General features: G+C 50.3%; 1 protein-coding gene across 1 annotated transcript in view; it reads right to left on the bottom strand.

Annotated features, from left to right (window-relative positions):
- PREX1 (phosphatidylinositol-3,4,5-trisphosphate dependent Rac exchange factor 1) overlaps positions 1-23,330 on the bottom strand; it is a 205,599-nt gene that overhangs the window by 57,735 nt on the left and 124,534 nt on the right. The window contains exons 7-11 of the mRNA XM_025399110.1: positions 19,733-19,866; positions 11,595-11,713; positions 9,869-10,018; positions 7,893-8,040; positions 100-200 (exon numbers count right to left, since the gene is read on the bottom strand). Coding sequence (XP_025254895.1) covers positions 100-200; positions 7,893-8,040; positions 9,869-10,018; positions 11,595-11,713; positions 19,733-19,866 — 652 coding nt within the window. The remainder of the gene's footprint in view (positions 1-99; positions 201-7,892; positions 8,041-9,868; positions 10,019-11,594; positions 11,714-19,732; positions 19,867-23,330) is intronic.

The raw sequence follows: 23,330 nt of genomic DNA, 5'->3' as shown, positions 1-23,330 counted from the left end.
CGAAAGGGTAGGAGCCGCCTGAGTTCTTGGAAACGTGGCACAGTTGGGGTCAGACCTGTTCCTACCCCTTGGCCCAGCTGGGCCCAGTCCTCCACTCACCATGGTGGATGATGCCATTCTCCAACAGGGCTTGGCCCAAGTTGACTCCTTCTTCCGTCTTGCTGATTTCGCCAATTTCTAGGAGCCAGGCAACGAACTCACTGCCAGGAACACAGTATGTGGTTGAGAGGATTTCCCCAATGCTGGGATCACAGGGACAAGCACTAAGCTGGCCTGGCCACAACCACCCCTGGGAATGACAGCTAGACCTTCCCACAGGGAAGCCGAGCTTAGGAGTCTATAGCCCTTGGGGTTGTACTGAGGCTTCACGCTTCTCTTATTACCAATAGCAGAGAGAAGTGTGACCAGATTCCAGGTCTGCCTCAGGCTCACTGGATGGATGCATGGATGGATGGATAGATGGATGGATGGATGGGAGGGAGAGAAGGAGGGAGGGAGGCTGGGTAGGCAGGTTGGTGAATGAGTGACTAGATAGACGGATTACTGGATGGATGGATGGATGGATGGATGGATGGATGGATGGATGGATGTCTGGCCAGACAGACACCCAGCACCTGGGCAGGTAGGTAAGTGGGTAAGTGGATGATTGAACAGACAGATGACTTGATATGGGGTGGATGAAGAAGAGAGTGAGTAGATGGGTGGATGGGTCAGGGATGGATCACAGATGGCTGGATGGGGTGGTGGCTGGACAGATGAACAGAGGGAATGGACAAACATGCAGGAAGAAATAATAGGGGGTCCAGAAAGATGATGGTGGGGAGTCAGGAGCGCTAACAGTGATGAAACCATGTCATTTCCATATTCAAAAGCCTCCCACAGGCTCATTATTCAGAAAAAAATCCCAACTCTTCCCACATGGACATAAACAAGGCCCAGCATGACCCGCTCCCACCCTGATTGATCTCACCCCCAGTACCTCTCACTAGTTACGCCTTAGCCACACCTACCATCCTTCCCTTATTCAAAAATACCAGACTCCTCCCTGCCTCGGGGCTGTTGCACTTGCTGTTCCTTCTGCCTGGAAACGCCCTTCCTCAGCTCTTCATGCAACTGTTCCTTCTCATCCTTCAGGTCTCAGCACAAACATCACCTCCTCAGAGAAGCCTTCTCTGACTACCTCATTTAAAATGGTCCCCGACCCCTATCCCATCCATCACATCTCTGTGTTGCTTCCTTTTTCGCACTTTTCACTGTCTGAAGTGGTCTTGTTTACAGATTTATTTCATGTATTTATTGGCCATCTCCCCCAACCAGAATGGAATGACATGAACAGAACGTTTTCTCTGTCTTATTCATGGCACTATCCCAGCACCTACCAGAGGGCCTGATGCAGAGCGGGACTCAATGATCATTTATGGAACAAATGAAGAAACGAACCATCCAACAGAAAGGAATGTTCTGGGACAGGCGCGGTGGCTCAACGCCTGTAATCCCACCACTTTGGGAGGCCAAGGCGGGCAGATCACGAGGTCAGGAGATCGAGACCATCCTGGCTAACAAGGTGAAACCCTGTCTCTACTAAAAACACAAAAATTAGCCAGGCATGGTGGCGGGCGCCTGTAGTCCCAGCTACTGGTAAGGCTGAGGCAGGAGAATGGCATGAACCCAGGAGGCGGAGCTTGCAGTGAGCCGAGATTGAGCCACTGCACTCCAGCCTGGGCGACAGAGCAAGACTCCGTCTCAAAAAAAAAAGAAAAACAAAGCAATGTTCTGAGGTCAGCAGGAAGCTCTCGGGGAGACAGAAGTGCTCCCAGGCCAGAGGAAGATAGGCAGCTTTTCCAGTTCCCACATGACTGCCCAGTGGGGAGAGGCTCAGCCAGTGCCCCGGGTCCTAGTTCTTGCGGGTGCTTCTCAGGTTCAGCCCAGAGCTCAATCCACTCAAAAACTCAGCAGGAAAAGGGAGAGCCTGGAATGGGACTGTTTCCGCCGAGGCAATCTGTGTTCAATGAAAGCAGGTGGCAGCTGGCCAGAGCCTGAGCACCCTGCTTATCAAAACCAGCTGTCCTGCCTCCAATTACAGGGCCAGAGGGGGGCAGGGCTATTTTTAGCTTCCTAGCGTTTGGCAGAGCAAAGACCTGCCTGGGTGTGTAGGTAGCGGTGTGTGCGGGAGCATTCAGAATGCCCTGGCTGGAGGCAGAGTGGGGTGCAGAAGAAATGCATCTGCTTTGTGGGACAGGGGCCCCGGGTGGGGAAGGGATTGTTCTGGGTCCTGTCCACCCCCAGTTCCATTCTCAAAGTCTTGGAACTCAGAGACAGGGAGAATGTTGCCAGCAGCTGAAGGAGGGGAACAGAGGTTTGAGTGCCCACTCTCGGAAGCTGGAGACCCGGTGTCCGGTGGCCCACCAGCTGTCTAATTGGGGGCCACGTCTGGCACTGATTAGCAACTCTGTGGCCAGGGTTAGGGGCCAGGAAGTATCCCACAGCAGCTGCTGGGACAGAAGACAGCCCAGAGGACAGCAACTCTGCCCTATGTTTCCGCCCAAATTGGGTCTTGCCACCTTCTGGTGGATCAAGGAGGTGGGCAAAGCTGGGCTGGTCCTTGTATCTCTCTGGGCCTCATCAGGGCTCACCTGGCAAGTGGCTCGCTCAGTCACCTTCTGGATGATTTAGCAGGCAAAATTTCTAGTCATATGAAATCCTGAGCTGGGAGGCAGTATGCAAAAACCCAATCAAATTCATCTCTAGGGCAGGGGTCTCAAACTTGTAAACAGGCAAACAGGCCAAGAGGAGACTGTGCGGAACCAGCCAGCACCTGCTGTGTCTAAAGCTGGCAGTCACTCTTCAGTGTAGCCCATCATGGCCCATTATGTTAGAAGATGAACGCATCTAACAGCTTCTCAGGCGAGTGAGGAAATCCAGCATTTCCTGTGAAATCTCCCCATCATTAAATGTTCATGTTGAGTCCAATATTTCCTGAAAGCACTACACGGGCTGAGGAACACATGTCTGCTAACTGTATCAGGTCAGTGGGGCACCGCCAGCCACCTCTGGGGTACAGCGGAGTGTTCTGGGCAGGGGGATCAGTGTGCAGAGAGGCCCTGAGAAGTAAGGTCAGGAAACCAGTGATCTGCCAGTGAGGAGGGGCGCTGGGGTGCAAAGGGCAGCTAGGTCCAAGCTCCCAGAAAGACGCAGCTCGGGACAGTGTGAGGAGAGCTGGAGACACAGGGAGAAGGCAATCTAGCTTGATGGGGAGTTTGAGAGTCAGGGATGGTGGGGTGAGTTGAGAGTTAGGATATGTCAGCTTTCGTCCCTCCTTCCTTCCTACCTCCTCCTAGAATCATTCACCCAGTAAACATCTACTTAGCCTACCATGGGCCACGGCCAGGGCGAGGCACAGGGAATACACAGGGAAATGTCTCTGCAGTCTTCCTAAGAAAGCTGCCTGAGCTCAGGCCCAAGGTACCACTTATGACCCAGCACAAGAATCCCCTTTTCCTTGCCTGATCCCTCCATGGGCCGTGGGCTCCAAGAGGGTAGGGACTGGGCGGTACCCACTGGAATACCCATCCCTGTGACTCCACAGCTCAGGGATGCCTCCTGGAGATGACAATGTTGGACAAATCCTCACCGACCCTCTCGTGCATGCTAACACCCTGCACCTGTGCGGACAGGTGACCAAGACACCAAGGCCCCTTCCACCTTGGAGCCTTCCCTCTGGCAGACGTCCATAACCGAACAGCATCTAATCTATGCCAAGGGTGAAACCCAAGGCCTTCTTTTTCCAAGAAGCTTTTCCTGACGGCCCCTGCGATACATGCCTCGCCACACCTGGTCACCCTGAGCTCCGACAGCTCCACCAGCACCCTCAATCCGGGCCAGGGTGACGAGTGACATCCTCAACTCACTCCACTACCGAGACTCCTCCAGTGGCTTCCCAGAGCACCAGGAAGGAAATGTGAGCTGCTTGCCAAGGCCCTGCCTGAGGTGACCCCCTTTAACTGCTGGGGCCACATCTCCTGCCCCTCTGACCACTCACCTCCAGCCACAATGGCCTCCTGCTGTTCCGCCATCACTCACAGCTCACCCCAGCCTCAGGGCTTTTGCACCTACTGCTTCCTAAGCCAGGAATGTCGTTCCCCACACCCTCTCATGGCTGGCTCTTGCTTGTCTTTCAGATCGTGGTTAAATGTCACTTCCCCTGAGAGGTCCTGACTGCCCACCCTGCTGAACTAGCCCCATTTCCTCTTGTCCTGACTTCACTCTAAGTATTTCCTTAGCGTATTCAGCAAGTGGCTGAAATTCCCTTCTATCTGTCTCCTTTTCTGTTGTCTGATTTCCCCCACTGGATACTTACCTCTATGAGGGCAGGGACTTCATCTGTCCTATTCCCAACTGGCACATAGCGGGGACTCACTAACACTGAGTGGTGAATGAATGAGTGAATCTGTTTTGTCTCCCCTGCTAATCTGAGGATACCAGAGGGCACAGGCCATGCCCCCCGCAGGACACCCTCCACATTAATACACAGATTTTCTTCCTTGATTTTTAAATGTGGCATCTAAGAGTTTTTTCTCTGAGCGGGGCAGAAAGAGGCCCCTCCTTCATACACTCATCATGCACAGCCAGTACAATTCCCACGTGTCTGCCAGCACTGTGCTGCACAAGTCACGTGTGTTCTCTCACTGCATCCTCTGACAGTCCTCAGAGGCACGTTTTATTATCTCCCTTTATCTGATCATTCACTGAGGCTCAGAGAGGTTAAGAAACTTGCCCAATGTCACACAGCTAGAAAGTGAGAGAACCAAAACTTGAGTCTAAATCTAACTCAAAGCCCAACCCTTGAGGGTGATAAAGACAAATCAGGCCGGGTGCAGTGGTTCAGGCCTGTAATCTCAGCACCTTGGGAAGCCAAGGCGAGAGGATTGCTTGAAGCCAGGGGTTTGAGACCAGCCTGGGCAACAAAGCAAGACCCCCATCTGTACAAAAAATAAATAAAAATTTGCTATAGAAGCCTGGCGCAGTGGCACACACCTGTAGTCTCAGCTACTCAGGAGGCAGGAAGATCGCTTGAGCCCAGGAGTTTGAGGCTGCAGTGAGTTATGATCACACCACTGTACTCCAGCCTGGGCAACAGAGCGAGACCCTGTCTCTAAAAACCAAAAGATAAATCAGATACTTTTTATATTCATGCAGTTCCCTAATGGTGGAGAGAGATGTAGAGAGAGGAACTGCTAGGGAAAAATAAAATGTGCTGAGTAGAAATAAAAATGCATAGATGAGGCAGAGTACAGTGGGAGACAGCACCAGTGTGGCTTTGTAATCTTGTACAGAACCCTTCCCCTCTCTGTGGCTCAGTTTCCTCACTTTTAAAATGGGGAAAATGGCAGTGCCTGTTTCACGGTGTTGTGTGGGGATTAAAAGACAGGGCTGAATGCCATTACATGCAGCAAAGGGCTTGATCAATATCTCGGTGGCTACCAAGTCCTTCCACCCCAGAGGACCAGGGCGGCATCTTGGACAAGAAGACTCAGTAGTGGAACCCTGGCGGGGGTAGCAGGATCACAAACCCTAGGGCTGTGCGTACCAGCAAAGGCGTGCAGGAAGAAGCGTTTATCAGAACAATCTCCTGCAGAAAGGCTGGCCCTTTCAGACCTGCAGTTACAAAACAAGCCGCAATCCTGGCTCCATTTCAAATGGGCAGTAAAAGAAATCTCCCTAATCCTTCCTGAGGAGGCAGAACACTCCTCGAAGTTCTGATCACAGACAGGCTGTCTCATCGGTCCGGACTGGGCAGTTTGGCAGAAGATGGGAAGGTTCTCCGGCCCCAGGGGGCCCGGAAGCAGCCCCTCCTGAGAGAAAAACCTCCTTTCCTGTGGGATTAGGAGTTGGCTGAAAAGGCCAGCCAGGCTGCCCCGCCCCGCCCCGCCTGCCCCAGCCAGCAGGACTCCAGGGCCCAAACTCTCCTCTCCATGGAAGCTCAGAGCTGGAGTTCCCGACCCTTGAGGGCAACAGTGCACTGAGTCCAAGGCACCCTGCGGGTCTGAACCCTCCCACCTGCTGCCCCTCCACCACAAACCTCAGGCCATGTCCACACTCAGCTGTCCCCAAGTCCACACTCGGCCTCCGTGGCCTGCGCAACATCCATACTGCACCCTGAATGTCTATCAGCATTTCAATCTCCACCGGGCTCCTGCTCCTTCCCAGGGACCTGCTCCTGCCTCCCCGCCTCTTCCTCCCCATGTCTTCTGGAGGAGCACCACCTTCTCGCCAGCAGCTCCACTCAGGGGTCTCTGCCCCCTCCTCCTTCCAATGCCATCATCGGGCCCCAGGGCTCAGGCCTGCCTCTTCTCTCCCTTCAGGTTCCCTTGCGCAGTTCAGGCCATCTTGTGGCTGTAAAGACCATTTAACGCCATATCCCATGTGTAGGTCCCCAGTGCAGACCTTTCTCCCCAAGTCAAGATTTTGCATCCAACCAACAAGCCCACATCTCCACCTGGGTGTCTACCAGTCTGACCGTAACCCGTCCACAACTGCACTGGTGGGCTTCCCGCTGCCCCCTGCAGCCTGCCCCTCCCACCGTCTTCTTCCCCTTCTCAAAGGAGCAACTCCAGCTTTCCAGCGCCTCGCAGTCCTGAACTCCCTTTATTTTTCCACCCCATCAGCAAATGCTGTTGCCTTCCAAGTTATCCAAAACACAGCCACTGCTCCCTGCCTCCACAATGACCATCCTGGCTCAAGCATGGCCCACGCAACCTCTCACCTGGTCCGCAACACTGTGATAAAACGGCAGCTTTTACCCTAGGCCTCTGCAAAGGCTTTAGGAAGTGGAGGTAGCTTAAGTCCTTACATTCTAAATAAAGTTCCCGCATTGCCGGCAAACTTCTCTCCCCAGCTGCACCACAAGTTTCATGAGGTTGCAAGTCCTTGGCACTGTCCTTTCCGGAGTGTCTAGCACGTTGTAGGGCCTCAAAACAGCCTGGTCATTTTACAAGGACTGGATTTCTTCTGCCTCTCCCGTGCCCCAGCCCTCACCCTCAGGTGACCTGAGTGTAAGAGCCAGCCTATCACACCTGTGTTCTGACCCCTTTGAACCCCAGTTATAAAATGGGGCTGTATTTCCCAAACAGAGGAAGTGGAGGCTCTGAGCACTGAGAAGGTTATAGAAGCTTCCCTTGCCCCTCACACGAACTCAGGAAGAGAGGCCTCACCAGACACCCTCCCTGCCGACACCCTGACCTGGGACTGCCAGCCTCCAGAACTGTGAAGCAATACATTTCTGTTGCTTAAGCCACACAGTTTTGTGTGACTTTGTTATGGCAGCCCCAGCCAAAAAAAATGGGGTGGGGGTGCCTACCTTTATTCTTCCAGCCCTTAAAACACCTTTGTAATCAATCACCTGTGTTCAATACCTCCCTGCCTGAAATACCTAGAGTGGCTTCTCTTTTCCCAAGTGCTACAGCAGCATTTTTCAAACCGTTAGTGCTTTATGAAACAATGTCATGGGTCTTGCCAGCATTAATTTTGAAATGAATGAAGAAGCAACTTGAATAGAATAGAAGGAATAGAACAGAATAGAAACAGATATTCTCAGAGTGGGATCAAGCACAGTAAGCTCTGTGAAACCTCCGCTTCAATCATGTATTACATGAATGGGTGTACCAGGTCACGGTGGAAAACTTATGTCTGGCAGTGGGTTGAAAGACCTGATTCAGGGACCCCACTAGCCTTCTTGACCTCTGAGGGCTGCTCCATGAGGATTCAGGTCCTTTTGTGGCTCTGGCCAGGACGGCCCCTGGGCAGGGCCAGGCTGCATGGGTGGATGGGGATGATCTGCCCCACCTCCAGCTGAGGGCCTGGGGAACCAGGGAGTTCAGGGTGAGGCCACTCACTTGCCAAGAAAGCACTTGGGGACAGTGCTTAGCTTTCTCCGGCGGTCCTTGATGAGGTTCACCTTCTTGTTCATCATCATGTGGTACAGCTTCTCCCCCTTCTCCGCAATCATGACGTAGGCGTCACGCTCCATGCCCAGCTTCAGGCCTGCACAGGGGCACGGTCAGCACTGGAGAGAGCACCAGACCCAGGGCAGGGAGGGGTCGGGGGGAGACAAGGGGCAGGCCCACAGCTCCTGAAAGCCGGCCTGCCACCTGCCCCCCCACCTGCCCCCCACCACCACCACGCCAGCGGCAGCTAGAAGGCACCGACTGTCACTGCCCTAGGCACCTGCCAATGATACCTCAAAACAACCATTTTACAGACAGCAAAGCTGAGACCCACAGAGGTTAAGTCCTGGGATAACAGGGGGTCATGCCTTCAACCCAGGAATCAAGCTCTACAGCTATGTTCTTTTTTTTTTTTTTTTTTTTTTGAGACGGAGTCTTGCTCTGTCGCCCAGGCTGGAGTGCCGTGGCCGGATCTCAGCTCACTGCAAGCTCCGCCTCCCAGGTTCACGCCATTCTCCCGCCTCAGCCTCCCGAGTAGCTGGGACTACAGGCGCCCGCCACTTCGCCCGGCTAGTTTTTTGTATTTTTTAGTAGAGACGGGGTTTCACCGTGTTAGCCAGGATGGTCTCGATCTCCTGACCTCGTGATCCACCCGTCTCGGCCTCCCAAAGTGCTGGGATTACAGGCTTGAGCCACCGCGCCCGGCTACAGCTATGTTCTTAATCACTTTCCTATGTTGCCTCCCCAACCCGAGGGCGGGTCTCCAGATTCACAGGTCATCAGAAAACTTGTCAGGATCTTCATTCCAGCCCAGTGATAAAAGCCTGGTCATTCTTCCAGCCAGCGCTCACAGGACCTGACCCTAATCTCTGCCCACATGTTTCTATTTTGACTCCCATCTAGTGTTGACAACAGCAAATGCTTTTATAGCACCTACTACATGACAGTACTCCTCATGAGAAACCCATAGTAATAAGGTGCCATAATTATCCCCATTTTACAGATGAAGAAACTGAGGTCCAGAGAAGTTCAGTTCTCTGCCTAAGGTTGCCCAATTGGAAGTGGTGAAACCAGAATTTAGACCCAGGAAGTTGGTTCCAGATTCGTGCTCGTGACCACTGTGAACCCAGCCCTGAGTTCAGGATGTGGACAACAACCAATTCTCACCACCAAGACCCACCTGGGCCACACCCCCACCCATGATCCCACGTGCCCAACAAAGACCATGGAGATACTGATCCGCCTCAGCTAGGCCACATCCCTGAACCCCATCCCAGTCGTGACCACACTCTCAGCCCGAATTTCAGAGGTCACAACCCTGCCTAACCAGGCCCCCAGTTCAGTGGTTTATCTGGCCTAATATCATTTTAATAAATGTTGATGCAACATTTAGGATCAGAAAATGTCACCTAAAAATCCAGATGTCTAGCTTCTCTAGACAAACAATCCATGGATTTGGCCCCACTGGGCCCATATTCCTGAGAGAGGATGGTGGCTTGTCTTGGGTGGAAGTAGGGAGAGGAGAGGAGAAGCGGATGGGTATGATATATACGCGAAAGGCAGAGTTAAAGGGACTTGTTGATCTATTGAATTTGGGGAGCAGGTGTTGCAGGGGAGGCCAGGGATGATATGCACAGTTTGACTCGGAACTGTCGGGCAGGGAGGAGCCACTGACTGATATGCAGAAGTTGAGGGGAAGATCCTTCTATTGGGCCTCAGTTTCCCCATTTGTCTAGTGGGCAACCTCTGAGGTACTACCAAGTTGGAACAGTCCCAGAGCTCCCTGTCCCTTCAAATACCTGCTTCTTGCAGCTCTGATCCTCCTGAAAAGGACCCTATGCCCCTTCCCTAGACACAGCCCCCACTCAGAAGAAGCCACGCATAGCTCAGGGGTCCCAAGCGAGCCCCCCAAAGCCGCCGCTCACTCTCGCGCTGCTCCCGCTCGCGGATGATGGCATCCAGCCACTTCTGCTTCTCCTCCGCCGTCTTGGCCATGCAGACAAACCACTTGTTCTTGGCCGTGTTGTGGATCTTCCAGCCATTGGTGACGGTATAGCCATTGCTGTGGTAATCCGCTGGTGGGGGCAGGAGGCAAAGGTACAGCAGACACTCAGCCGCGTGACTCTCAACACTCCCCATTACCAAGCCTTTCCACCCCAGCACAGGGCAGGGTCCTCGCCTGCATCAGGATGGGGAACTGGACTTCCAGCCCTTCAAACGCTCACTTCTTATCCTTGTCCAGTGGACAAGGAAGATCTTATGCAAACAAAGACCCCTCTCAACCACTCAATGACAGAGGACTTCATTTTAAGACTTTGCATCTAGGCACAAACACAGCAGTGACTCATGGGGAGACACTTACCTGGAGCCCCAAAATGCTTCCTGGGCTCCTCCCATCTCACTCGGGCACTGAGATTACTTAAAACTTTAGTGCCAGACTGACAAGCCAAGTTAAACATGGGACCCCTACCCAACGCTGGCTGGGATGGGACCTGGAAAACCTCTCAAACAGGTTAGCATGATCTAGGGAAGCGAAAGCCTGAATCTGAGGAGGGCTCCACAGGCTTCATGAGACTGCCAAAGGGGCTTATGGCTCAAAACCAAGCAAGAACCCCCGCTCTGGACAAGCTCAAAAGCACGCATACTAGGAGATGCTCACATGAGCCCTCACAGCGTCACTGTACGTGACCGTGAGCGGTGGAAACAGGCCAAATGTCCATCACCCAAAGAATGCATGAAGCGTGGAACGTTCACGTGGTGGAACACTCTGCAGCAACGGAAACCAACAGGCTGCAAACAGCTACGTGCAGAGACATGGATGAACCCCACCAACATGGTGCTGAGTGAAATAAACAGTTTGTTAAAAAAATGTAGACCATATTTTTGGGGTGGGGAGACAAGACGTCACTCTGTCGCCCAGGCTGGAGTGCAGTGGTGAAATCATGGCTCACTGCAGCCTCGACCTCCTGGGTTCAGACAATCCTCCCACCTCAGCCTCCCCAGTAGCTGGGACCACAGTTGCATGCCACCATGTCCGGCTAGTTTTTGTATTTTTTGTAGAGACAGGTTTTCTCCATGTTGCCCAGGCTGGTCTCAAATTCCTGGGCTCAAGCAGTCTGCCCACCTCAACCTCTCAAAGTGCTAGGATTACAGGTGTGAGCCACCACACCCAGCCACCATATTTTATGACCATTTAAGTAAAATGGTCATGACCATTATATGACCAGGTGGGTTGTATATATATATATACATATATATATAATCACATATATGTAAAGCCACTTAAACACATGTAATCATATAACCACTTATATAAGGTTCAAAAACAGAAATTTTAATTAAAATGTTTAGTCATAAATGCTTAGGAGATAAAAATGTTTTTAAAAAGCAAGAAAATGATCATCACAAAATTCAGACAGTGGTTACTTTTAGTGGGAAGAAGGTATTGCAAGGAGGAAGGATTTGGGGTGCAGTGTTTTATTTCTTAACTTGAATGCTAACCACCCAGATTTTCGCTTTATGCATCTGTGCTCTGGGTACTTTTCTGTAAGTAGGTTACATCTCATGATAAAAGAAAAAAATATATTTAAATGAAACAGAGAGAGTGCGAGGGAGCAGGGAGGGCGCAGGCAGGGCTGGGGGAGGGGCTACCTGTCCCATCTTCCACGTTCTCGACCTCCATGACTTCAGTGTTGATTCGACCCCTGAAGATGTAGAGGGAGCCATTGATGGATTTGGTCCTCTTAGTGGACTTCTTGCTCCCGGTGACCCTGAAAGACAGTGAGAAGTCAGTGTCCCCTGCACGTCACCTCCCAGATGCAACTGTTGTCAATAGCACAAAGGGGAACGCAACACTGAGGGGAGACCAGGGGACAGAGAGGAGCCCCAGGCAGGGTTCAGGAGCGGGCGTGTTTGGCTGGTGCTGGGGTAACCTGAACAAGTCTCTTCTCTTCCAGCCACAGCTTCCTCATCTGGAAAACAGGCTAATAGCCTTCCTGACCCCACAGAGCTACTTTTCAGCCAAGAGGAGACATGGGAGACCAACAGGAGGTAACAGAAACCCAATCTTCTTGGCTAGAAAATGGGGACAGGCCTATTAAGTTTCTCAAAGACAGGAACTTCCTGAAATAGGACCAGAATGGAAGGAGGCTTGGAATTGGTGGTCCATCCATCCATCCATCCATCCATCTATCCATCATCCACCTTCCCATGGTTCAATCATTCACTCAAGTGAATTCTATCATTCACCCATTCCTATAGTCTAAATGTTGGTGTCCCTCCAAAATTCATAAGTTATATCCTAACCCCCAAGGTAATGGTATTAGGAGGTAGAGCCTTTGAGAGATGATGAGGTCAGGGGGAAAAGGACCTCATGAATGAGATTAGGCCCTTATAAAAGAGGCCTCAGAGAGCTTGCTCGCCCCTTCTGCCGTGGGAGGACACAGCAAGAAGGCACCATCTATGAAGCAGAAAGCAGGCCCTTGCCAGCACCAAGTCTACCAGCACCTTTAATCTTGGACTTCACAGCCTCTAGAACTGTACAAAATACATTTCTGTTTTTACTTTATTTCATTTTATTTATTTTTTATTATTTTTAAGACAGAGTCTCGCTTTGTCGCCCTGGCTGGAGTGCACTGGCGTGATCTTAGCTCACTGCAACCTCCGCCTCCTGGCTTCAAGTGATTCTCCTGCCTCAGCCTCCCAAGTAGCTGGGACTACAAGCATGTCTCACCATGCCCAGATAATTTTTTGTATTTTTAGTAGAGACAGGGTTTCACTGTGTTAGCCAGGAAGGTCTCCATCCATCTCCTGACCTCATGATCCACCCACCTCGGCCTCCCAAAGTGCTGGGATTACAGGTGTGAGCCACCATGCCGGCCTTATTTTATTTATTTATTTATTTATTTTGAGATGGAGCCTCGCTCTGACATCCAGGCTGGAGTGCAGTAGTATGATCTCAGCTCACTGCAGCCTCCGCCTCCCAGGTTCAAATGATTCTCCTGCCTCAGCCTCCCAAGTAGGTGGGACTACAGGCATGTGCCACCACACTCGGCTAATTTTTGTATTTTTTGTAGAGACGGGGTTTCACTACATTGGCCAGGCTGGTCTTGAATTCCTGACCTCAAGTGATCCACCCACCTCGGCCTCCCAAAGTGTTGGGATTACAGGTATGAGCCACCACGCCCAGCCCGAATTTCTGTTGTTTAAAACCTCCAGTTTCTGGTATTTTGTTATAGCAGCCTGAAGGGACTAAAACAGTCACTCAACAAACATTTGGCCAGAGCTTCCTATGAGGAGGATACCAAGTCAGGAGCCATGGGGAGTCACTCATCTGTGTAACCAACAAGCCACGTGGAGAATGTGCCAGGCACTGTTTTAGGTACTGGGGCTGCATGGCTGAACAAAACAACATCTCTGGGAACTCAACTTCTAATATAGGGTTGGAGGCAGGACACAGAGACAGTCCCTAAGTAAGGTAAACCATATGTTAGATCAGAGGCTCTGGTGAAGATAAATGCTCTGGTGAAGATAGGGCAGAAAATGAACTCCCAGAGCTCAACGGCCACTTGGTGGTGTGCACAGGCCTCTGCTCCAGCAGGTGGGCTGTATGCTCACCAAGAGCCAGTGGGTGTGTTCCCACACCGACTTGGCTGATGTGTACTTGTTACTCTAAGTGGGTAAATGAAATATGAGATAAGCTGAGGATTCGGGAATGTGGAAGAGACTTATCTCTCTGAAAACTAAGTGTAAGGGGTGAAGATGTGGGCTTCTGCTGTGTATGTGAGATGGGAGCCACGGAGGGTTGGAGCACAGGCGGAATGGGATGGACTTCGGTTTCAAGAGACTCCCTCTGTCTGCTGGTGGAGAAGGGACTAGAACCAGAGAGGAGACCACTGCAATCATCAAGATGAGAAAGGATGAGAGTGCGTATGTGTGCGTTTGTGTGTGTATACACATACATATAAACATATACATATATATGTGCATATATTTTTGTAAACTTGGTATTAAAGTATAAAATCCACACAGAAAAAAAATGCCCAAAGAAGCATTAATATGGCTCAATTAATTTTTGCAAGGGAACACACCTGTATCAACATGTTTAGCTCCCCATAAGCACCCCCTTACACCCCTTTCCCATCCCTGCCCTCTTCCCCTGACAAGGGTAACCACTGTCCTGACGTCTAACCCCATAGATTTGCTTCGCCTGTTTTTGAACTTTACACAAATGGAATCATAAGTGTGTACTTTTGTGTTCAGCTTCCTTCACTCAGCCTCACGGCTGTGAGAGTTACCGATGCTGCCGGGTGGAGTGACGTGGCCACACACTGGGCTTCTTTCCAGTGTGGTGCTGCTGTGAGATTCCTGCACGTGCCTGACAGAGACATTTCTTTGGGTTAGATACCTGAGGAGCTGAATTACTGAGTGACAAGGAATGTGCATGATTAGCTTTAGAAGATACTGCCAAGCTGTTTTCCAAAATAGTTGTACCGATTTTCCCATGCCTAACAGTGTAGGAACATTCCGGTTGTCCCATATCCTCTATAACTGGTATTTTATTTCTCATTTTGGCCATTATGGTACGTATATAGTAGTAGCTCATTAACATTTCATCTGTAGTTCCCTGATAAGTAAATAACCTCAAACACCACTGCATGTTTATTAGTGATCTGGTGCCTTCTTTTGTGAAATGACTGTCCCTTGTCATTTATTGTTGAATTTTCTTAATTATTTAAAGCAGAGGTTGGCAATTGTTTTTTTCTGAAAAGGGCCAAATAGTACACATTTTCAGTTTCGTAGGCCATACGGTCTCTTTACAACTACTCAACTCTGCCCTTATGGCATCAAAGCAGCTAAGACTGTATATAAACAAATGGGTATAGCTGTGTTCCAATAAAACTTTATTGACAAAAATGGGCACAGGGCCAAATCTGGCTACAGGGCCTCCTTATATATTCTGGATGTGAACACTCTAGCCATTATACAGACTATAAAAACCTTTTCCCAGTCTGTGGCTTGTCTTTTCACTCTCCTCACAGTATTTTTTAATGAAATTCTTAATTTTAACATAGTCTAATGAATTTAGTTCTCCTTCACAACTATACTCTTTGTCCTATTTAAGACATTTGCTTACCCCTAGCTCATGAAGATACTCTCCTTTGCTTTCTTCTAGAAGCCTTATTGTTCTACCGTTTACATTTAAATCTATGATCCAGCTGAAGTTGATTTTTGTGTTTGGTATGAGGTAAGGGTCAAGAATCACCTTTTCCCCCACTGGATATCAAACTGACCAAGCACCATTTATTGTACTGCATTAGTGCTTTTGTTGAAATTCAAATGACTGCTTACATGTGGGTCTATTTCTAACTCATTATTTGATTCCATTACTCTACGTATCTGTTTTCATACCAATACCACGCTATCTTAATTACCATGACCTTACAGCAGGACTTGGAATCTGGTAATAATGGTCCCTTAGCTTTGACCTTCTTCATAATTGTCTTTGCTATTTCTGTCTCTGGATTTTCCTGTAAATTTTACAGTCAGCTGATCATACAAACACACACACATACATACATACACACGTACACAAACCCCCTCCTAGAGTTTATTGGAATTGCACTGAGGTTCTGGACAAAGTTTGATGACAGGATGGAAAGGACTTGCTGATGAAGTAGGTATGGGGATAAGTTTAGCTCAAAATCAAGAAGATTCTGTCTTCAGCTCCTGAGCAAATTTCTTCTCCTGCCTCCAGACTCAAGCAGATACCCGCTCTTCCTGGGTCCTGAGCCTGCCAATCCTAGGATCAGAACGACACTATTGGCTTGTCTTCAGCTTGCGGACGACAGAACTTGGGACCTGTCAGCCTCCATAATCACATGAGTCAATTGCTTATTTAAATCTCTTTACACACACACACACACACACACACACACACACACACCCTATTGGGTCTGTCGCTCTGGAGAACCTTGACTTAATACGAATTTTGGTACCATTTACTGGTAATGAGGAAGATCCAAGAGGCAGAAGTAAGATAAAAAAGAAGAGCCCTTTTCAGACACAACTGAAGTGTGAGCTACGTGTGAGACACCCAAATAAAGATACATATTTCTATTTCTTCCACTTGACCACGTACCAGGCCTTATTCTAACCACATTACACGTCTACCCTTTACATGTTTTACTCTGTAAAAACAACCCCATGAAATGAGGACTACTTTTATCCCCATATAATGGGTAGGAAAACAGAGGCACACACAGCTGACATAATTTGCTCAAGGTCACAAAGATAGTAAGCACAGCCTCTATGTTCTTTTTTTCTTTTTCTTATTTTTTTTTTTATTGAGACAGAGTCTCGCTCTGTCCCCCAGGCTGGAGTGCAGTGGCGCCATCTCAGCTCACTGCAACCTCCACCTCCCGGATTCAAGCGATTCTGCTGCCTCAGCCGCCCGAGTAGCTGGGATTACATGCTCATGGCACCACACCCGGCTAATTTCTTTGTATTTTCAGTAGAGACAGGTTTTCACCGTGTTAGCCTGGATGGCCTCGATCTTCTGACCTTGTGATCCGCCCGCCTCGGTCTCCCAAAGTGCTGGGATTACAGGCGTGAGCCACTGCGCCCGGCCCTCTGTGTTCTTAATGGCGAAACGCTACTGCTGCCTCTAAGATGCTAAGCAGGGGGTTGAGATGCATGCAACTTTGCTCTTCTGGGTCTTGGTTTCCCCTTCTGGAGGATGGGAGGTGGGTTTTTAAAACACTCCTTCCCGTTTTCCACTTCAGACACCCAAGGAGCCTCTGCTTTTGAATTCGCCCAGAAGCACTGTGAGTCAGAGACCTCCCCTGACCCACGTCCTGGACGGGTGGTGCCCTGCATGACCCAGACAAAGACAAACACAGTCAGCAGTCACCAAGCCACTCCAGGCATTGCCTGCACCCACATCGGACTCAGGCCGGGAGATCCACTCACCATTGCCCAATCTCCTGGGCCTCCCAGAGCTCAGCCCTTTGGCTCTCCATCCAAAAGCAGGAATGCTGGCCACCTGCCAGCTTCTCTCAAGAGACAGATGCGCCCTTTCCCTGCAGCCAGCCTGGCTCGCTTGTGGAAGTGAGGTGGGGAATGGCTTTGAAAGGCTCAGGGCGCCCACAAGGAAGGCCCTAGGGAGCCCACTTGGAATCCGGTATTATCAGAATTAGCTGCTGTCCCTGCACAGGTGAGACTGCCTCAGAGGAGGCAGAGCCTCCACCCGGAAGCCAAAGGCTGAGTAAACTCAGCTAAAAGTTGGGAGCAGGTCACAGAGGCCTAAAGGGATGTTCTATTTTCCAAATCCCAGTGTTCTGGGAAAAGTGCCTGCTCCAGACTGCTCGGGGCAGAGTGGCGGGGCAGGGCTCAGGGCGGACATTGGCAGCAGCCCTGAAACTACCCAAGGAGGACTCTGAGGACAGCCCCAGAGAGACCAGAAAGGAGGCAGGGAAAGAGGAGAAGGGGGCGTTCATGAGCAGACAGCAGGACATGAGACAGACAGACCTCAAGGAGTGGGTGGGAATGAAGGAGCAAATGAGAAAGGGCCATGCTGAGCCAGCCACTGGGAGAGAGCAGAAGCAGGAGGCCCAGGCCCTCACAGGGAGAGCCAAGCCCAGAACAGGGGGGAAAGGGCAGTGGGGAAGGGCCTGTGGTTTCAGAGCCTCCTGTGCACCAGGAGCTGTACCTGTGTGACCACACCAGAGCCAAGTTAACAACAATGGTGCTGGCAGCTACTATGCTGTGCACCCACTATATGCCAGGCACACTCACATATCTGATCTTCAATGGTCCTAAGAGGTACATACGATCATTGACTCTGTGTTACAAAAGAGGAAACTGAGGCACAGAGAGAGGCAAAGTCACAGAGCTGCAAAGGCGGCTAAACAGGGATCCAATGGGGGGCCTAGCTCTTAACCGAACTCTACTACAAGAAGGGTCTGATCGTCCCCACTTTACAGAAGAGAAAACGAAGGCTCAGAGAGGCCCACTGGAAGAGGAGGACACTGGGAAGCCCACACATGGGTATGGAGCATCCATTATTCATCCAGTGGTAAGGTTTCTCACTGCACCTTAGGAGCCCAGCACAGACAGACAAGGAAACTGAGGCTCAGAGATGATCAGTGGCATGGCCTGAACCACAAAGCAAGTTATAGGAAATGCTGAAGGTAGGGCTTAGGGCCTGGACCTCAGGCCTCAGCTCTAGTCTTTGCTAGATAGAGGAGTTAAGAAGCCTCTGGAACATCACTATTTTGTCCCTAACACAAAGTAACAGCAAAGAGATTTTAAAAGTGCTGCAGGGGTCAGCTGAGACCATCCTATAACTGCTGAACATGAAAACGTAAAGTCAGGAATCTCTCTGTGCCAATCCACCCACCCACCCACACATCCAACCATCAGTTCCCACCAACTACTACAGGCATCCACCCGCCGCATCCACCTCCTAATTTCCCCTCTCTCCAATCATTCACCCATCCATCCACTCAGTAATCCAACTGTCCCACTTTCCCTTCCAGAGCCCAACCACCTCAGCAACTATCAACTAAACACCTACCCATCCACCAACATGCCAACCAACTGGCCATCCATCCACTAATCTCCAAACCTCTGTCACCCACCCACCTTCCCAATTATATAACCACCCATCCATCCATCCATCTACCCAATCACTCAATACACCATACCAGAAGACCCCAATCTACCATTCATCTAGACACATATCTGCCAATCTTCATATCCATTTCTCTAACTGCCTGAACATCCACACATGCCCCCAGCTTTCCATCTATTCTTCCATCCAGCCGTCTCCTAAACCTCCAAGCATTCAAACACTCATTCACTCACCCACATGTCAATTCCAACATCCATCCACATTCCTTCCTTCCCTCCCTGCCTCCTCCTATCTACCATCCATTCACCTCCCAAACCTCCACCATCTGTGCCTCATCCCGTGTGCCCACACAACCCGTCACCACACTTTCCATCACACATACACCTGCCTCTGTCTACCTACTCAGTCATCCATCCACTTACTCCTAGACTCTACAGATTGCAAGAAGCACCAGTGAGAGACACAAAGAAGCTGAAGAAACTATCCTGACCCTCCGAAAACTGAACAGTGAAAGAGCTTCACTCCTCTCGAACCCTCAACTTTTAGATCTTAGAATTACAGGATGTTGGTGTCACAAAGAACCTCCCAGTTTCCACAGTCATCTAGACCTACACTATCCAATATGGTAGCCACGAGCCACAGGCAGCTACTGAGCACTTCAAACGTGTCCAGGACAAATTCAGGTGTTTTGTGAGTATGACATACACACCAGATTTTGAGGACTTAGTGTAAAAAAAAAAAAACCCACCACACAAAATATCTCTTTAATAATTTTTTAAATAATAATTACATGTATAGTTATAATCGAATATAATATTCCAATATTTGGGGATCTATTAGGTTAAATAAAATATATTATTTAAATTCATTTTACCTGTTTCTTTTTACCTTTTTAAAGGTAAAAAAGTAAATTTTTTTTACTTTTTTTTTACTTTTTTACTGTTTTATTTACGTCTTGACTTGTTACATTTTTTAAAGGCTACTAGAACATTTAACATAACATGTGGCTCGCATCGTATTTCTACTAGCAGCACTGATTTAGAACAAATCCCTCACCTCACAGGAAAGGGAGGCCCAGAGAGGGGAGTGACAAGCCCAGGGCATCACCTGGAGAAGGTAGCAGGCTAGACCCCATCCCAGTGTCCTGGCCACTCACCTGGATTTCCGCTTGCAGTAGACGAGGAGGTTGTCGAAGAGGAAGAAGGCCCTTTCCTGGATGTTGCCCGCCGAGATCTTTAACAAAGTCCCTTGCAGGAGGAGCTGAGTGCAGATGTCGGTGAGGTTGGAACCCTGGGAGAGCAATGAGGATGCAGTGAATGAGCCTACCCAGGAACATCCCCTTCCTTTCCCAGAGATAGAACCTACTACTACCACCTGCCGCATGCCAAAAACTCCACCAGCAAGCCTGTCAATGGACAGAAAATCAATACGATGTGATTAGTGGTTTCCATCTGCTGAGCATGCCAGGAAAATCCTGGGGAGGGCACACTGATGTGACCGCATGTCCCTTTTACAGGAGAGGGACTTGGGGCTCAGGAAGGAATGACTCATCCAGCTCATACAGCTAATAGGTCCTAGTCAGCATCTGGGTATGTTTTGGTTCAGTTTTTGTTTTTTGGATTTTTTTGTTTTTTGTTTTTTTTGAAGTGGAGTTTCACTCTTGTTGCCCAGGCTGGAATGCAATGGCGCGATCTCAGCTCACGGCCACCTCCGCCTCTTGGGTTCAAGGGATTCTTCCTGCCTCAGCCTCCCAAGTAGCTGGGATTACAGGCATGCACCACCATGCTCAGCTAATTTTCTATTTTTTTAGTAGAGACAGGGTTTCACCATGTTGGTCAGGCTGGTCTTGAACTCCTGACCTCAAGTGATCCAACCGCCTCGGCCTCCCAAAGTGCAGGGATTACAGACATGAGCCACCACGCCTGACCTCATTCAGTTTTTATTGTGGGTTTTTTTTTTTTTTTTTCACCTATTCCTTCCCCACTATTTATTTATGTCCTGACTTGTTACTATATATCCCTCATCTGAATGCCCCTTCTGTAAGGACAGGGCCCGAATCAACTATGTGCCCTGTGTATGCCCAGCACCCACAACATTCTCTGGCACACAGTAGGTGCTCAACAAATGCAATGTGTAAAACATCAGGGGCAGGATCCTGTGGGCATTCCACCTAGCTAAGCTAAAGATGTACATGTCAATCCTAAACCTGGTACCTATGCTGAGAGGCAGGGGAAAGGGTGACAAAGACGTGCATGAAGTTCACTGAACATCAGTGAGCATCCGGGCAGAGTGGCTGGGAAAGGCATCAGGGAGGAGCCAGCAGACCTTGGAAGACAAAAATTAAGATAAAGAGGCTGGCTGGGCGTGGTGGCTCATGCCTGTAATCCTTTGGGAGGCTGACGCAGGAGGATTACCTGAGGTCAGGAGTTCAAGACCAGCCTGGCCAACATGGTGAAACCCCATCTCTACAAAAATACAAAAATTAGCTGGGCATGATGGTGGGTGCCTGTAATCCCAGCTACTCAGGAGGGTGAGGCAGAGAATCGCTTGAACCTGGGAGGCAGAGGTTGCAGTGAGCCGAGATCACGCCATTGCACTCCAGCCTGGGTGACAGAGCAGAGCTCTTATCTTTAAAAAAAAAAAAAAAAAAATAGATAAAGAGGCTGAGGGCAGGGATGGGAAGGTCCTGGCTGGGAGGGATCCTCAGAGCCTGAGATCACACAGGTCTCCCTGAAGCCGAGAGGACCCAGGCAAGGGCAGAGAGATCCCAAAGTCCAAAGAGAGAAGAAAAGAGACCTTGGTGGGCACCGAATGCCAAATGAGGCAGCCCCTCAATCCACGTCCCTCTTCTCTCATTTTGGGGAATGGAGTCTTGCCTGGTACTTGGCTGCCCAGCCACAGACTACATCTCCCAGTCCCCCTTGTGCCAGGTGTGGTCACATGACTAAGCGATCACCAATGTGCCTCACTGCCAGGGCACATCCTTGAAAGAAAATGGCTTCCCTCCCTTTCCTCTTTCCACAGGCTGGGGTGGTGGGATACACTGCAGCAGATGGTGGGGTAAGGAGCTGGAGGGAAACTGGGTCCCGGCAGAGCAGAGCTGCCCACCCCAGCCTGGCTGTCCGCCTCTGCGCTGCTAATGAGAACTGCGTTGCAATGCTAATGAGCCACCTCCCTGAGACCGCTGCATCGCTTCCCTACAGCAGTCAACCGCGGACTTTAATTAATACAATAAGGTACAGACAACAGGGTGCCACGGACATTTAGGCCCAAGGAATATTATGCAAAAGCAGTGTTTTAAGGGAGTTTCATGTGACAGACCGGCAGATTACACTGAAGAAAGAAACAAGAAGTGATGTTGTCCCTGACTGGAAATGAACTTGGGGAGAGAGGAATAATTATTCACAGAATCTCCTTCCCCAAACACTGAACACCCAGAACCAACATGGAGTTCCTACCCCACTGGGACCTGCTGACTCAATTCTTTCTGAGACCCAGTAAGGGGAACTGGTTCTGGCAGCTGAGAAGCCAGGCTGTCTGCTAACAGCCTACAAGGGACTCTCTCGCTGGTGTTAGAGCTGGTCTGCTCTGTGCTCATGGTCCAGTTGGGTACAACAAACCCTTTCACTCAACAGTGCCAGAGGCCCCTCTGAAGACCGGGAAAGCAGCTTTCTTGTGGTGAAGAGCTGTGCAGCTGGGACAGGAGCCTGCACTCATTATCACACATCACGGCCTTCGGCTTGGCTAGGGGCCAGGTGGGCACGGATGACTGCATGCCTACAGGACAGATCTCAGGTTTCCAGCGAGGCAGCAGCCTGCTACACCAAGACTCAGGGCTGTCATGAGGAAGCGCCCCTGGGACCCCAGGCATCCTCACAAACAGGGTGACAGGGACTCCCTGGCGCTTCATCATGGCCCATGGGCAGCACAGAGCAGACACTGGTTTGGCAGTCCCTGAAGCCCACGTGCCTCCCCTTCCTTTTGCCTTGGCTCCCTCATGCCCACCCACCAACCCTTCTAGGCTCCAAAGGGGCAGTTGAAGAAGAATCTGGTACCTGGCCCAGCTGCCAAACCCCAAGGTCACACAGCCCTAGACCTGAACTCTGCTGCCAAGGCCATCTCGGGGGACCTAGGAGAGGAAGTGCGCCCAGCCTGGGAAGCTGCCTCTCCAGCCTTGGCTAATCACCACCCGGCCAACTGCAGCTGAAATGCCAAGCACACTACAGGGCGATACCCCCTCCACCCCAGCCCTGCTGAGAAGCCCAGCCGCACTCTCAATCTCCCTGAGATCTTTGAATCCAGGTCAAGGGTGATGCTAGGGGTTGGATGCACAGGGAAGAGGCTAAGCACCAAGAGATGTGGACCAGTCAGGACTCAAGACCTCCTTCCTTCCAGACATGCACACTCAACCATGATGGAGATGGAGATGACAAAACCTTATACACGCAAAGCCAATACACGCATGGGGTGGCCACATGCCACGCACTGTTCTAAATATCTTGCACAAACTCGGCTAATCCTCAGGACAATTCTCATTTTACAGATGAGGAAACTGAGGCACAGCGTGGTAAAGTGACTTGTTCATGGTCGCATAGGTGGTAAGGCAGTGAGGTGGAACTTGAACCCAGACAAGCAGCCTCCACTCCCCCACCCGCTCACCTCTAACTCAGGCCGCTCTTCGAGGACAACCTGAAGAGTTTTCTTTGCAATCGTTAGTCTACAGCAGGAGTCCCCAAGGGGAGAGACCCTGTCCC

The sequence above is a fragment of the Theropithecus gelada genome, chromosome 10, assembly GCF_003255815.1.
Source record: "Theropithecus gelada isolate Dixy chromosome 10, Tgel_1.0, whole genome shotgun sequence".
NCBI classification, from domain to species: domain Eukaryota; kingdom Metazoa; phylum Chordata; class Mammalia; order Primates; family Cercopithecidae; genus Theropithecus; species Theropithecus gelada.
Note: the sequence above shows the minus strand (reverse complement) of the source record. Positions and strands in the feature narration are given on the sequence as shown.